The sequence below is a fragment of the Microtus ochrogaster genome, chromosome 7 (assembly GCF_000317375.1).
Source record: "Microtus ochrogaster isolate Prairie Vole_2 chromosome 7, MicOch1.0, whole genome shotgun sequence".
NCBI classification, from domain to species: Eukaryota; Metazoa; Chordata; class Mammalia; order Rodentia; family Cricetidae; genus Microtus; species Microtus ochrogaster.
In genome coordinates this window covers 26,420,258-26,436,855 of record NC_022014.1, presented here as the reverse complement: position 1 = coordinate 26,436,855, position 16,598 = coordinate 26,420,258, and the positions used below count along the sequence as shown (strand labels likewise).

The 16,598-nt window shown below is 51.5% G+C and overlaps 1 protein-coding gene across 1 annotated transcript in view; it reads right to left on the bottom strand.

The window, feature by feature from the left end:
* Nucleotides 1–7,196: 7,196 nt before the first annotated feature.
* Nucleotides 7,197–16,598, bottom strand: part of Spns3 (sphingolipid transporter 3 (putative)) — a 53,352-nt gene continuing 43,950 nt past the window's right edge. Inside the window, exons 9-12 of the mRNA XM_005349622.3 lie at nucleotides 14,136–14,201; nucleotides 8,386–8,484; nucleotides 8,084–8,255; nucleotides 7,197–7,285 (exon numbers count right to left, since the gene is read on the bottom strand). Of these exons, the coding sequence (XP_005349679.1) occupies nucleotides 7,197–7,285; nucleotides 8,084–8,255; nucleotides 8,386–8,484; nucleotides 14,136–14,201 (426 nt within the window). The remainder of the gene's footprint in view (nucleotides 7,286–8,083; nucleotides 8,256–8,385; nucleotides 8,485–14,135; nucleotides 14,202–16,598) is intronic.

Sequence of the window (16,598 nt, the reverse complement as noted above, 5' to 3'; positions counted from 1 at the left end):
TGTAGACCAGGCTGGTCTCGAACTCACAGAGATCCACCTGCCTCTGCCTCCCGAGTGCTGGGATTAAAGGCGTGCGCCACCACCGCCCGGCTAAATAAATATTTTAAAAGAAAGAAATTAAAACCCAGCATATCATATTCTTTTTAGTATGTGCTAACCACTTGGTTCAAATGATAGAGAAAGGCAGAGAAAGAGAGAGTGAGGGAGAGAGAGAATGAATAAGAATTAATTCAGACCCTTGGAAATCTAGTGGTTTCTGTCTGTGATTCCAGGTCACCGAAGTGGCCCGTCATAAACAGACACCTAGTCATGGTCTGGTTGGTACTTATCCAAGGCTCTGAAATCATCATCTAGGCTGGAGCTTCCACACTGTTGCAGGCTGCTCCAGAGCCCACGTCCACAATAGGAACATCTTGTGAAGGTGTCGGCCACAGTGAGTCATGACATAGCCAATGGATGACAGAGCATGAGGCGCACGGGCACACACACACACACACACACACACACTCCACTGTCTCAGCGAGCAAAGTTAATCCCCAAGCTGGTGTTTCTTGGCGCCTTCAAGGTGTCTTTTCAGTTCTGTGAAGTGACTAAATTGTGCTTCACTGTGTTGAGTATGAATGGCTGTGACGGGAAGGTTCGGAAAACAGATTTCATTCGGAGAGTTGCCTGCTGCCTCTTTCCTGCTGGCTGAATTCGGGCCCGAAAAGTCAGTCAGGGAGAATTTCACTGGGTGGCCAGGGATAACAGGTGATTAGCAGACAAGCACAGACCTAGAAGCTCCATGGGGCTAGACTGGGACTCCCACAATGATCCCTAGAACTGCGGGATGGTGCTAGATAAAGGGCAGTGTCTGCTGTGGATGCTGAGGAGCTGTGGACCTGTGAAGGAGATTCAACCATGGCTTTGCACTCTATCATACCGCATTTCCCACCCTTTCATAGCCCTGCCCAGGGAGGCAAGTTTTGGTCTTTGGTTCATTGCCCTTTTTCCCCACCCCTGGTTGAATTCTAGAGCAGGGAAGGAGGGTGGACTTTAAGTCCTTCACATTTAGAGCAGAGGGAAAAACTTGTTTGCCACCAAGCAAGCCATCTATTCTACTATGATGCTCCAAACTTAAAGGCAGTTTCTGGGGTTAATCCTGTATAAGATAAGGGTTCCTGTCTATGGGCAGGGTGACAGAAACAACAGTGTCCTTTCTGGCTACGTGGTTGTGAGTAGATGAGGACTTTGTGAGAACTCCTGGCTGGCAGCATCCTAGGACCATAGGTCAGGGGGCCTGCGGGGTATTGTTTGTTTGTGGCAGAAGCAGGAGTATGAGATGGGGTCGTGGCTGTCCTGGTACTCACTATGTAAACCAGGTTGGCCTCAAACTCACAGAGGTCTGCCTGTTTCTGCCTCCCAAATGCTGGATTAAAGCTATGAGCCACCATGTCCATCAGACCTGTGGATTATCATTTCTATCCCTGTGGCGAGGAAACTAGGAAAGAAGCAATCCATCCAAGGTATGACTACCTCCTAAGTCAGTACTTCCTGGTTCCCCACACTCTACCCACAGCTTCTGCAAGACTTTTCTTCTGGGCACGACGTAAATCTGAATTCAGCAATGGCTCCAGGACCTTCTGGTGTCCATTCATGAGGTCTAGACTGTAACTACCACACATGAGAGAGCACACACCCGTAATCCCAGAACCTGGGAAACGGAGTCTGAGGCTCACAAGTTCTAGGCCAGTGTGATCTACTTAGTGAGAGCTTGTCTCAACAAATTCCGAAACAAGTGAGGCACAGAACATTAGTGTGCTTTCTCTGAGGATAACTGTATTTGGGAAGTGGTGGGGGAAACGGAGATATTTCCTTGTTGAGCAACCTCTTAGATCCTTTGCTATGGGTGTGCTGTGACTTAACACAGAATCCGGTCGTTTTGGAAGAAACTGCCCCCACTAGGTTCGTATGCAGGCAAGCCTGTGGTGCATTTTCTTGATTAATAACTGATGTGGGGGAGCCCAGTCCACTATGAGTGGTGCCATCCCTGATCAGGTGGTCCTGGTTGCTATTAGAAAGCCAACTGACCAAACCGTAAAGAACAAACCAGTAAGAATTGTTCCCCCATGGTCCTTGAGTTCCTGCCTTCAGGTTCCTGCCTTGAATTCCTGCCCTGACTTCTTTCAATGATGGACTGTAGTGTTGTCTTTGGCCATGATTTTTTTTTATTGCAGTAATAGAAACTCAAACCAAGACAATGAGCATACACAATGAGTCTCCCAGAACTCCCGTATTTCCACAGAACACTTTGTATGACTGTGACTCTACAGACCATTCCGCGAGAACGTACAATGAACTCCAGCAAGGCTGATGATCCAGATGGAGGTCAGTCCCTCTCACTTCTGCTGTGCCTACGTGGTAGCATTTTCCTGGATCAGGCTGTGGTAGCTTCTCATCACTTGGCACACTCTTTGAGCAGCCTTCACTTACACATGGGCTCTCAGCAATCATGCATTTGTTTACAATACCCTGACCTCCACCTCTAGACAGTCCCTATGGCCAAGTTTTAATTTCACACAAATCTCCCACACATCCTCCTAGCAATCCCACAAACACCTTAAGCTCAGCATATCCTGAATGGAACTCACCATCATTCCCTCAAACCTGCTTCTTACCATAGCATCATAACTCCTGACCCACAATGACACCAAGGAGAAACCCTACAGGCCATTTGTTTTTAGCTATAGCCTGTTGAGGCTCACTTTCAATGTTCCCCGCTGCCCACTGATATACCCTCAGATGTCTTACTTGGACTCTCTGATCCCAACTCCACCTCCAGGCTTTCCCACACAGTTATTGATAATAAGTTTTCAAACCATACCCATGACCTGATCACTGCCTGGAACAAAACCTCTCCATAGATCTCTCTGTGGCTTCACAACCCTTCCTGACCCATGCGTTCTGACTTCAGAGCCTCCTACATATCTTCAGCACACTAACTCAAGGTAAAGGATCTTAGAAGTCCTTCTGATGACATGGAACTCCCAGGATTGACACCCAGATACTTCCTGGAGCCTGGGCAAGTGGCAAAAATTAGCTCATTTGTTTGTAGTCCCTATCTGCCCTCCGCCAGAAAACCCTGCTAAAGGAACGATGGTTCAGAACCACGGAGAGCGCCACATGCTCACGCCCCCACCTCCCCTGACCCTTTAGTTGGGCTCTGCCTACAAGGCCTTCCAGGCTAGCTTCTATAGCTATCCTTCACAAGTCCAGTACAGGCTTGACTTCCTCATGGAAGCCTTCCATGACCCACCTGGGTGACCAATCATTTCCTCCTCAGGGCTATTTTGTAACATGTATATTCCTCCATCACACCAAACTCATTATTCTGATTATGTTTGTTTGATTCCACCACCACTCCACCCCCAAAAGACATGAGCCTCAAGGGCTCATGCCCTGTCTGATTCATCTTCACCATCCATTGCAGAGGAGGTGCTTAGAGAATGTTTGTTGATTGAATGAGCAAATGACATTTAGCAGGTGCAGGAAATATGTGTTGATTTGCATTGTATATCTGTTGCTCTGGGTGACTCAGAAACCAGCCAGATTTCAATCCTGCCGCCTGTGGAGAAGCCATTTTTCTCCCTAATGACACCTCCCTCCATCCTTGGAGAAGCTTTCCTGCAGGTCACCACTCTAGCTGGGGAGAAGGCACCCCCACTCTGCTCCTGCTATTGCCACACCGGAGACTCACTGGAGTCTCCCCACCCCTCGTTTTGGGGCCTGCCACGTGAGTTTTACTCTGAACATGTCATCTCTGCCTCTCTCCTGCTCAGAACAGATGGCCTCTGAATCCCTGCTCATACAGAAGTTCCTGTTCCATCATTTGAACATTTTTTTTCTCAAGACAGGGTTTCTCTGTGTAGCCTTGGCTGTCCTGGAACTCACTCTATAGACTAAGCTGTCTCTACTTAGACCTCCACCTGCCTCTGGCTGCCAAGTGCTGGAATAAAGGCGTGTGCATCGCTATACATGACTCACTTGGACATTTTAAACACTTTCTATATTATAGATGTTTCAGTCACCTTTGATCATGGCCTGAGACCATCAGAAACAGAGTCTCTGGAAGGACATTGAGTGGAGGCTCTTCCCCACCCTGTGGAGAGGCCAGTGACCTGCCCCAAATCATCGCAGTAGATGCTGTCACTTTTTTGAGGAAGGGGAGGAGCCTTTTTTAAAATTTTTATTGTTTTGGTGTTGGAAATCAAACTTGGGGCCAGCTAAGAAAGCACCGTCACTGAGCCACGCCCCTGGCCATTTGGTTTGATGATCGGAATTAATTCATTCCTCTTCCTAGCAGCTTTCATGGCTTCCTGGTCTTAATGGAGCTATGAATCAAGACACAGGCAGAGGATCCAAGCTAACCCAACTGAACTTTTATGCCTAGGGCATTAAATCTTGAGTAAGTTGGAAAAGAGTAGGGGAAAGTGTCTGGCACTCTGAAAAATTAAAAGAAGAGGTAAAATCTCTGGCTCTTCAACCTTGCTATCAATTCCGTGAGCTCTTCCTACACTGCTGATGAGTCCTTTGCCTCCTCAAGGTCATCACTTCAGCCTAGTTACATGCAGTTCCATAACCCAAATGCTGTATGAGCCAGTGCAAACCTATCCTCTTGGCAATGGGGTAAATCATGGCTTCAACAAGTACCGGCGCTTCTTGTTGGACTCTCTGATAGAACCTTGGTGAGCTCAGCTTTCTCACACACAGCTACCTCACTACCCAGACACAGCAGGAAGTCACCCACTTAGGAGTGGGACAGACAGGCCAATGGCTAGTTTCAGGGGAACAAGCTAGGTCGAGGTGCAGGAACCTAAATGCATGGTCCATCCTCCAGACTGGAAGACACCTCCCTAGAGAGCAAGCTGGCCACACGGGCACATGCATAGACATAGGCAGACACATCTTCCTGCCAGGATGTCTCCTGGAAGCTGAGTCATTAACACGTGAAGTGAGCAGGGTCGGGCTTGGGGACTTGTCTTGCTGAATAGCATTTTCGCTGCTGTTGACATTCCCAACAAACAAGGCCAGAGTGTCAATAACCAGGATTACCCAACAGCATCCTTCAGGCGATAAAGATGTATTCTGTTTACTAGGCTACCCTTTGTAGTGAGGCACTGGGGGCCTCTCAAGGGCTTGCACCTGTGTTCTCATCTGCTGGGACTAGTCCCCAACAGGGAGAGGCAGGACCTGAGGGAAGCTGGGGCCTAGCTTGACTGTAGATGAGGTGTGGCTTTGTCCTCCCAGGGTCCCTCAGTCCCCAAACTCTGGCACTCCCCAAGCTCATTTAGAAAATAATATCCTGTAAATCTCTGGCTGAGCATTGAGTCTCAGTGCATCCTGGGAACTCAAGCTTCCGAATGCACTGGAAGATGCATTCCCCGCCCGAGACTAGGGATGAGAGACGCAGTGCTCTGCACTGAGGCCCCTAGTCCCAGCCAATCCTGCCACCTTTTCCCACCAGTGGCGAGCATGCCTCCTCTCTGGCCCCTCTACACCCTTCCATGACTCACAGTCTGTTTCCTGTTCCATCGTCACTACCCTAATTCTGTTCCCCCTGCCTAGGGTTCCTTTCCTCCACATCTCTTGTCCTTACCAGTCCCAAAGTCACCTCTAGAAGGTTTCTGAGCCATGTGACCCTTTTGTCATAGGAAGTATGTCTCCCGAGGTCCAAGCGCAGACTGGAGTCTGATTTATTGCCCCACACCTCGATGGGACCTACTGATTAACCATCAGTGTTTGTAGACTTAGCACGAGCGATGTTTCTGGTCTCCCTCCCCAGCCACTGGACTCTGCCCATTGTCTGCGAAGCTGAGTTTCAAGACAGCGTGGCTGCTGGGTTCTGACCCTGGAACTAGCCTGTGGGAGTCACATGGGAGCTAGAAATCTGCATTTGGTGCGTCTCAAACAGAGCTATGGACTCTGCAGCTGAAGGGCGGGCTGTGGCCCTGATCTTCTGTACCGTGTGTACTGAGAGCAGCGCGGTTGCCTCTTTCTCAGATAGTCAAGCTCTCCACACCAGTCCGTTTCCTTGGAGTTTCGGGGTGGTTGTTTCACTTCAATGATGATGCTGACTCAGGGAATGGGAGCTTTTGTCCTGGAGATGCCTGCTCCTGAGGAGAGCTAAACCCGGGAGCATGTGTAGGCTGAGCTAGTGAATCTAGCTCCAGGAGCCTGTCACAGCTAACTAGGAACAAGGAGAAGCCTGAAGAGGCAGGATAAGAATGAATGTAAGGGCAAGGAGCAGTGCTGAATGCTGGGCCACTGCTCTGCCCACAGATGCTGGGAGGCAGGCACAGCCTGGCACAGCAGAGGTGGCAATGAGTGAGTGAGTGATTGCCTGGCTGGGCTCCGGGGGAGGGGACAGAAGCTGGGGTCATAGGCAGAAAGAACATGCCTCCCCGCTGCTGCCCGCCTGGAAGCTGTTGGTCTCCTGCAGGGCCCGCTGAGCCCAGCTGCTCAGAACCCAGTGCCAAGCATGGGTCCCACAGAGCCAGCCCTCCCCATGGAGATGCTGGGGTCAAAGATAGGCTGGAGAGAAGGAGGGCTACTTCCAGGAGTATGTGTGAACAGTCATGTGAGCTTCTCTACATGTAGCTCAGAGGCAGCTGCCTCTGTAATTTGCACAGGCTTGAGTGGGGTCACATCTCCATACCAGCAGGCACAGGGAACCTAACTCCAAGACCACCTCCTGTTCAGAGGCTGAATGCTCACAGAGAGGTACCTCTGTCCCCCTAGCCTTTGCAAACAGGAGAATCTGAGTCAGAGTGAGGTACTCATGGTGGAGACACCCAGACAACAAAGCTGAGCAACCTCCTCGGGGTCCCTATTGTAGAGGCCACCGTGAATCCTTGGCCTGGCCTGCCCACTGCCCGCCCCTCTTCCCGCAGAGGCTTCACGAGGCTATAAATAACAAGATGGATCTAAGAAGCCCTGAAATCCCAGGGCTTTGCAGTGGTCATGCTTTAATAAGGGCCCAGCCTCCCTGAAGGGTAGTGACAACTCAATTTAGCCAGCTCCTGGGCCCTGGCAGCTCTATAGCAGGGACTGAACAAGTGGCTAGTGTAGCTTAGCTGGGGTTCCTGAATCATAGCCAAGATGGGTGGGGCCATGAGGAGGATGTGGGTAGGATAAAGCCTGCTCACTGTAAGATGGACTCAGGACTGCTCTGCTGGGGTGCTGGTGCTGGACAGCAGGCCTTGACTCTCAGGGTTCCTGCTGACTACATCCTCGCTGTCCAGAGTTCCTGTGGGAGACAGAAGATGATCAGTCACGGCGGGACCTTTGAGACTAGGTCTGGGAACAATTTATTACAAATTCTTGAGGCTCTGTTTGCATAAGAAACCCCAAATCCCCGTGTCACTGCCACCCCATGGGCTTAGTTCCTCCCAGCACAGTACAGAGTTCTGTGACCTCTCTGCCCCAATCTGGCACTCTGAATTCTGTTCTCAATATGGGAGGCCTGGGGTTGCCCTTGGAACCCCACCTCTGCAAACCCCACAGGGACCCCGATCTCCCTCTCAGTGAAGGTCACAGTCCTTTGAAGGATTCCCTCTGTGCTCTGCCTCTCTTGCTGCCTCACTGTCCCCATCGCTCCTGCTACAGTTGCCCTGGCCACCTTGTCAGTCCTCAGCACCTCAAGCACATTCCCACCACAGGACCTTTGCACTAGCTGCCCTCGCCTCCCGGAGCCCCTCCCAACGGATAGCTGCCTGGCTCACTTCCCTTTTTCCTCTTTGCTCTTTCACTCCAATGTCACCTGTACTCCACCACCTGTCCTTGTCGATCCCTTTTTCTGTCCGTTGTCTCTACGGCACTTACAGCAAACATTTCTCTCTCAGTTTTTCCATTTCTGGCCTGTCTCTTGCCACTAGAGCATTAGCTCCATGAGGACTCAAATTTGGCCTACTTCTGTCTCTCGCCGGCATCTGCTACCTTGCCTGGCACATGGCAGGGACGTAATAAATTATCTGGAATGAGCTGTCCAGAAGCATAGGTAGTTGCCAGTGCTCCAAGTCCAGAAGGGCACGAAGAGTGGGAGTACCTTTGCCAGACTGCCTGGCCTGGGCCTGGTCTCTTTCCAGGTGCAGTGCAGTCAGGAGGAAGCAGCCACCGCCCAGCACGATGGCAAAGGCGCAGCACAGGAAACTGTGTTGCAGACTGAGGAAGCGCTGCAGGTAGGAGTTTGGGCGCCCAGTCTGCAGGATGCTGGAGATCTGCCAAGAGGAAAGGTGTGTTTGCGAGGCCCCCCCAGGTGGCCTCAGGACCTTAGCATGAACAGCACCTCCCCAAGTTCCTCCCCCCACCACACACACACACACACACACACACTTAGACACTCCTTACAAGTCCAGTGAGGTAGGGGCTGCCAGCGTCTCCCAGGATGTGGGCCACTGTGATCTGGAGCGCCTCTGCCGTGCCCCTGCACCTAGGCACCACTACCGACTGCAAAACACAGGAGCCCCAGAGGTAAGCAAGGAAAGAAAGAGCACCCCTCACCCCATCCTTCTGTTCCCAGATTCCCAGAGAGTGGCAGGCCAGACAGGTCAGAGAATGGATGGGAAGGATCACTGACTTCCAAGACTCAGGCCCCTGGGAGCCCTGGGAGGCCTCCTCAGGACAGGGATAGTAGGGGCAACGAGCATAGCACTGGACAGAGACACAGAGTTTATGCTTGAGCTGTGCCTGTCTGGCTGTGACCACACTGGTAGGGCAGTATCTTAGCTTGGAGCTCCAGACATCAGTGCAGGCAGGTGTGACCAGTGTGGGGCAGTGGTGCCAGGGAGGCTCACACAGCTCCATGCAAGCAGGTAAGGACGTCAAGAATGTGACTTCTGGAGTCAGACAGTCTGGGGTCCACTCCCAGTCCCTACCCATTAGCTGTGCGTCTTCGAGCAAGTCACTTCAGCTTTTCCTGTCTCCTCTCTAAACGGGATAATGATAGTACCCACCTTGAGAGCTATGCTTAGTGTCGTTCAGCTGAGATTCAGAAGCTCACAAGAACATCTGTCCTGCTGGCGGAATGCTCTGGATATGTATGCCTTCTGCCTGGCAGGCCTTCCCTCACTAGACATACTTGGGGAGCACTATTTATCACTTAGGACTTACCCTTATTCACCTCCTCTGTGAAGCCTTCTGAGCTTTGAGGGCCTGACTTCACACACACACACACACACACACACACACACACACACCCCACAGTTAAATGAGTGTGTGCTCCCTAGAACTGGGAAGGGTCCCTTCTTGGGCCATTTCTTTATCTCTCATACTGTATTCATAGCAAAGCCCCTAATTTCTCCTGTGTCCCTGGAGTACCACAATACACAAGGATTAGGGGGACCTAGCGAAAAATCTACTAGCCAAGTAAGAGAAATAGAACATTCTAGAAGCCTGGTCTCAGGAGAAATCCTGCCAGTTAAGAGATACTCCACACTATGACAGCCACAGAGGAGAATGCTGGTCTGGAGTCTTGTCCCCAGGACCTCAGTGTCTATTATCTGAAAATAATAATAATAACAACAACAGTTAGCATTTAATGACTGCTTCCTGCATGTGTGTGTGTGTGTGTGTGTGTGTGTGTGTGTGTGTGTGTGTGTGTATATATATATATATATATATATATATATATATCAGCCCCAACAAGCGATGAAGATGATATGATTGTTTCCTGCATTTTATGGATGGGAAAGCTTTCACAGAGCAGGTAATTAAATTATCCGGAGCAGCCCAGCCAGGAAATAATGGGCTCAGACTGGATGGCAGGCCGTCCTGTCCAGGGACTGGTCTCCTGACCCTCTGCTGTTAGGGGTGGGGAAAGCTGGCAGTTTCAGCCATGTTAATATGGTCATTACACAGCATTTAAAAGGTGGCCAGTTAGACTAAAAACACAGAAGCAGGCCATGGCACCTCACACCTTTAATTCCAACACTCAGAAGGCACAGGTAGGTGGATCTCTATGAGCTGGAGGCCAGCCTGGTCTACACAGAGTTCCAGCCTAACCAGGGCTATACAGTTTCAAAAATAATTAAGAAGACAGTGTCCTTAGTGGTCTTGCCTATGGGCAGGAGAATCAATGTGCAACAGAGAGGGGTCAAAGAAACTTTGGAAGGTAGGAACCCAAAATACGATTCTGGATTCCAGAACCCCAGCAGACAGACACAAGAGGTCTGCTGGAAAGGGGCTTGTGGGTGGGCAGGGCTGAGATGGGAGTCACTGTGGGCAGTCAGACGGTATGAGGTCACTGGGGCCAAGGTTTTCTCCCCAGGTGGTTAGAGAAGCTGGGCCTTTTGCCATCTCCAGGATCTGCCAGCACTGGAGGAGGAACTGACCATAGCTCCGTACCTTCCCAGGACTTCCTTCTCACCCCATAATTATGTGATTAGTCACTGGTAGTTCTGGGGAGCTGGCTAAGCTTCCTAAACAGGGGCCTCAAGTCCTCACACAGGTTCATGTGGGGCTGGGGCTGCTCAGACCCTCGGAGTAAGGTCCCTACAGGTTCCTTATCTTCTCAGCATAGGGAGACATTGGTCCCACATCCTTGCTTCTTCTGGATGTCCGTGGCTCTCTAAAGGCCACACCCAGCAGCCTCTGGCAAGCTGGGGGGTGAGCAATTTTGAAAATGAGTGGCTTTGGGGTTTCCAGCATTCCAGGTTCACCAGCTTCGGAGACAGAAACACCTGTGTTTTGGCTCGCCCTTAGAAAAGCAGTTCCCTTTATAGCCCAGGGCAAGAGTGGTGCAGGCGGCCACCGCCTGGCAGAAAGCTGGAGGAACAATCGCTAAGGACAGATTCCCTGGCAGCCTGCCTTCTGCCCTCCCCAACTCAGCCCTGTGACCAGACACTTGTGAAGGGTGACACAGTCACTTCTCGAGCATCCTTCTCCTCACGGTTGGGAGGAAGGGTGAGCCACTGAGGACCAGGCTGAGTGGGGCAGCTGCAAGTTCCTAAAGCAAATTTAGAAAGACAGTTTCTTGGTCTTTCTGGGAGAAAAGATCATCTAAGACATAGCCAACCCAGGAGAAAATACATAGGGAGGGTGTAGGATTGGGCTCCCCTGAGGCTGGGTAAACTCAAACAGATCATGAGCAATTTGCAAGGAACATGCAGGCTGAAGAGATGACTATGCAAACGAGCAGTTGTGCTGAAGATGACTGGGTCAGGCTTCTGAGGGAAGTCTGCTGGCAATGCAATTCCTAGACCTACTCTCCACGCACCTGATCAGGTGCTGAGGCCCAGGATCAGTGACAAGCTCCTCCAAGCTTGTCTCAGGCAGAATGAGTGTGAGAGCCATTGGAGCAGGCAGCCCTTGGGGCCTCTCATCTAAAAGGAGCCTGGATTCTCCTTGGGGAGAGAGCAGTGTCCTAAGGCAGGACTGTTGGAGATGGCTGCCACCTCTTCAGGAACGCACAGGGTACAGGTTTTAGCTCATTGCTTCCTTACAGCCTGGGGCACAATGGATAAGAACTACTTCTCCATCTATTATACATTTGAGCACAGATTACACAGTTGAGGCACAGAGAGGTCACATGAGTTGGCCAAGATCTCTCAGCTAGCGAGTGGCAGGGATGCGCCTGAAAAACAGAATCGCTGGAATGCTCCTGACCGCGTTCGCCTGTCCATCCTCTCCTCCCTTACCCATCCTCTGACTCCAGCCCCCCAGGAACTCACAGTCTCTCTACCCTGTTCTCCTGTTAGACCCTCTTTGTTCTCTCTCTACTGAGAACCGTCCATCTGACTATCTCCCACTACAATACTCTCAGAGCACCCAAAAGAGAAGCTCACCTTCCCACTTAGGAGCAAGAGCCCCATCCTCTATTTCCCCCACAACCTGTCCCTATATAAGTCTTTCCCCTGCCCTGCTTCCTCCAAGGGACCTCAGTCTCCACATTTGTTACCTTCCTGTCCCTTGCCACTTGGCTTTCTGCCATTTTCTGCCATGTCTGCATATAGTGCTTGTGGTAGTTTGGATGGAATTAAAGCCCATGATCTCACAGGGAGTGGCACTAGCAGAAGGTGTGGCTTTGTTGGAGTGGGTGTGGCCTTATTGGATGAAGTGTGTCACTGTGGGAGTGGGCTTTGAGGTTTCTTATGCTCAGGACACTGCCCAGTCAACTTCCTGCTGTCTCCAAGATGTAGGACTCTGAGCTTCAGTACCATGTTTGTTGTATTGCCTGTATGCTGCCATGCTCCCCATCATGCTGATAATGGACTGAACCTCTGAAACTGTAAGCAAGCACCTCCAATTAAATGTTTTATTTATGAGAGTTGCCATGGTCATGGTGTCTCTTCATAGCAGTGAAAACCCTAAGACAGTGCTCTTATAAACCTGCACCCCTCTACTGCAAGAGAGCCCCTTATAGGTGCTGAGACGATGTCCTCCTGAGCCCTGTCCTGTTTTTCTGCCAGGGAGATAGAAACACAGGAGCTGAAAAGGCTGGACTCCTACCCCAACTTCTTATCTAGTACAGAAAGATCATTGCTGGCTGCTGGGTTTAGGGCAGGAGAGAGGCAGGGAAGGCAGCATGGAGCTGGCTAGAGCAGAAGCCTCCAAGCCATGAAGGGCTCCTAGAATTTATAGGCTGGAATGCATGTGGTTGGCCAGCTCCCCCACAGTCCAGACTCTAGCCGGCCCCCAGAGCCACCATCCACCTCCTCCACAGCCATGACACACTCCTCTTTAGCACTGCCAAGTGCCCAATGTTGCCAGGTTAATGATCCCGCAGACACAGACATAGAGATGCCCTGTAGCCTTCACATATCTTTGGGGCTGTCGTGGTGAAAAGAGATCACAGTGGGGGGCAGGTGGAGGAAGCTGTGGGGGGCATTTTCAGCACTGTTTGAACCACCTGAGAGAGAAAGAGCTATGTGGAGGATGGGTGTTCCCTTAGGCTGTCTCATTGACCCCACTAACAGTTAATGATTAGGCCGTTTTATAGGCAAGGAAACTGAGGCCCAGGGCCATTTGCCAAGCCTGTGGCTGAGTCTGAGCCCAGGTCTCCGTGCAGAGGGAGGAGCAGGGAAGACAGGCTAGCTTTACGGCTGATACACTCACTAGAGTCAAAAATTGGTTGAGCCTGGACTACAGCAGGCAGCAACATTCTGCCAACATAGTGTTCAAGCAGGCCTTGTCTGATTAAATGACATACACCCCCATAGTCCTTCCAAACCCAGATTCTAGGACTCCAAGACATTTTTGGGAGATGGAAGAACCGTGGAAATCTCAGGGTCACAGTGAAAATCCTCCCCATCAATCCCTGTGCCGGACACTGAGCTAAACTTTCTATGAGTCATCTCCCTCCACGCTCACAACAATGGTACTACCATTCCATCCCCATTTTCATATGGGGAAACTGAAGCTCAGAGATACAAAGCAACCTGCCTAAAGTCACACAGCTAGCAGTGGCAGAAGCAAGACACCTTTCACCAGACAGCTTTCTACCTATGTTTGACCACCCAGAATCCTGTGGCCAGCACGAGACTGTGCTAGTCTGCCAGAAGGCAGCAGGAGGGCATTGTGTTCATAGACCTAGGAGCCGTGCTAGCAACCAGGTTCAAACTCTCACAATGTTCAAAGCCCTTGTGCCCCCTCAAAGGAGGCAGGGAGGTTGAAGACGGTGTAGCTGAGGAAGGACCAGGCTGGATGGACTCAGGACACCAAAGCCATGTGGTGGGAACAGCACATGTGGTAGGTCTTACCCTAGCCCTTCGAGTGATCCATGAGGTGGGATGAGCTGAGGCCAGCAGGGTTCAGCGGCCAGTGCTCTAAGTCAAGGGTCCCTCTCTCTGACCCTAGAGTACAGGCCAAGGAGCCCACTTGCTGAGATATAGCACGATGATGAAAGAAAGGAAGCCTGCTCCAGTCCTAGCTCAGAGTCTTGACAATGTGTGACCTTGGTCCAGGCACCTTACCCTCTCTGAGTGCCCATGCTCATGTGCAGAATATGGAGGACAGAGGAAACAGCTGAGAGCATCCGAAAGGGGGTACTTTGTCTATGGAAACTGTGAAGAGGCCTCAACCCCTGCCCCACGGCCTCTGACATCCTTCCCAATGCCCAGGCTACTCGAAAGTGCCAGGACCAATGTGCAGCCCATACCTACCAGCAGGATATCAGCAACCACTGCCCAGTTGCAAGACAGAAGGAGCTCCCCGAGAGCCAGAAACACCTGCAGACAGAGAATGTCTTGGATGAGACTGTGGCCCCACCTCAGGCTCCCACCCCTTCCAAGTCTCTCCTCAACTGTGCAGAGGGGAAACTGAGGCTCCTCGGAAGAAGGCATGTGGAGACAAATGGGTGGGAGAGGTCTGGAAGAGCAGCCCCCAGGATGGATAGACAGACTGCCCCTGAGACCCTCAAGGTGAGCACCAGGCTACAAGTCTGATAACCTTGGCTCATGACCACCAAGACCCAGCCCTTGGGGGTCACCCATGGAACCCAAAAGGAGGAGGCAACAGGGCTACTAGACCACTTCCAATCTGTAGACTCAGGACAAAAAGGCCAAGGTCTCAGCTTGCCTACTCTTTTTTTTTCTGCTGAGGATTTCGTTCACCAGTGAGGCGTTGGGCACCTCTAGACCGGCTTCTCCCAAGCACCTTCCCGAGAAACCCCCACCCCGAGCTAGCATTAGCACAGCCATTGTGTAGACAAAGGTAATTCCTACGTAAGGTCAAGGCTCTTCTTAGGCCATAGCTGGCCCAGGGCAAAGCCAACCTGAAACACAAGACTTCAGGCTCCCATCCAGTGCCTACCCCGCCTTGCTCCCAGTGTCCTCTGCTGCTGGTCCCGTCTTACCCAGCTTTCTGAATCGTGCTACCTCGTGCCAGAGGATTAAGACAATCCTCATTCCCTTCACTCAAGAAAAGCTTAATGAAGCAACTGAAGAAAGAGGAGGAAAGGCTCACTTCTCCCAGCATCAGGAAGCTGATTGCCAGGGTGGAATTAGTCATTCCTGGAGTCACGGGTTACGTCTGAAGCAGCACAGGCTTGGGAACTCAATGGCTTGACATCTCCAAGGCAGAGAAATGAAAACCACCACCAGAAAGGACACCTGCTGTATGCCAGGGGTCACCACTGCATTACCCCTCTCAGGTCCAATAATTTGATAAGGTCATCATCACACCCATGTCACAGATCAGGATACCCAGGCCACTTTACAGAGAGGCCCTCTCCTCTGTGTGTGGCTTTTATATGGTGAGTTTGGGAAGGCCTTTGACCAAAAAGAACTCCCAGGGCCCTCCAATGGCTACCATGCCTTTAAAGGCTGGTAGGAGGAATCAGATGGTGACCCTGAGCAGAGGTGACCCTAGCAGATACCTAGGAACAGTCAGGATGGGCTAGAAAGAGCTGCAGGAACCCAGGAGGCAGAAGCCCTACAAACAATGCCTGGCAGATAAACCTTGTGAGTACCAACAAGAGGCTGGAATGTGCCACCACACGGGGTGGGGCAGGAGAACAACCTGATCCAGCGAAAGAATAGAACAGAGAGACTAAGCGGCTCTTGTGATCTCTCCACCCAACCCGGCTGCCTGTGGCTGCTGCTTTTGGCCCTTGGTACCCAAACTGGGAGGCCCTTGAGGTCAGGGTGGGTCTCCTTCTAGGCTTAGGACAAAGTTTGAGCACCCGCAGTAGTGGGAAGCAGGAAGTCACTGGTGGGTAGGACTCGGGTGAGGCTCAGGCAGACACAGCCCTGCATTCCATCTTGGCAGGGCCTGTCAGCCCAGATTCTGGACCACATGAAAGCCTGGCCCAGTGCACCTGCCCTCCCCGTGGTGTCCTGTAGTCAGTGAACCTCTACCTGGGCCAGAGGCCTTGCCTCTTAGTGTACTTAGCCTGCCTGAGTCCTCCTTCCTCCATACAGGCTGGACACCACTGTCAGAGGGCAAACTCTCCTGTGTGGGATCGCTCCTACCCTCTCCACACCCACAGAACATGCTGAAATATACCTTTTCCTTCTTCCAGCTGGCCTAGGGTGGATCCTGGACCCAAAATAGAGCCCATTCGAGGGAGGCTGCAGCCACAATGGGGCCTTTCAGGAGGAACAAGCTGCCTAGGGTGCCAGGTTTCCTCAGACACACCTGGAAACAGGCTCCATGCCATCAAATCCATCACTCTGTTTGCGGCTTTGAGGGGCAGGGGGCCAGTGGAGAGAGCCTGCCTTCTAATCCCATAATTACAGAGACTCTTGAGGTAGTGGGAGCTTAGCCTTCTGGGCTCAAGGAGTGGCACTGTCAAAGGGAGACCTGCTGGGAGACCTTGGGGAGGTCCCCACACCCACCTCTGAGCCTTTGTTTCCCTCACTGCACAGAGGTGTGGGGGAGCCTAGACGGGCACCAACACACTGCGCTTCTGGAGCTGGAAACCTAGTTACACACACTTGTGGTTCCCAGAGGCAGGGGGCAAATCCGGTCTTCAGCCACTGACTTTGCTTCAAACAAAATCCAAGCAAACAGAGTCAGCTCTGGTGGTGTATGCCTGTAACCTTCAGCATATACCTGTAACCTCAGCCATGGTACTCATGCCTGTAACCTTCAGCATATACCTGTAACCTCAGCCATGGTACTCA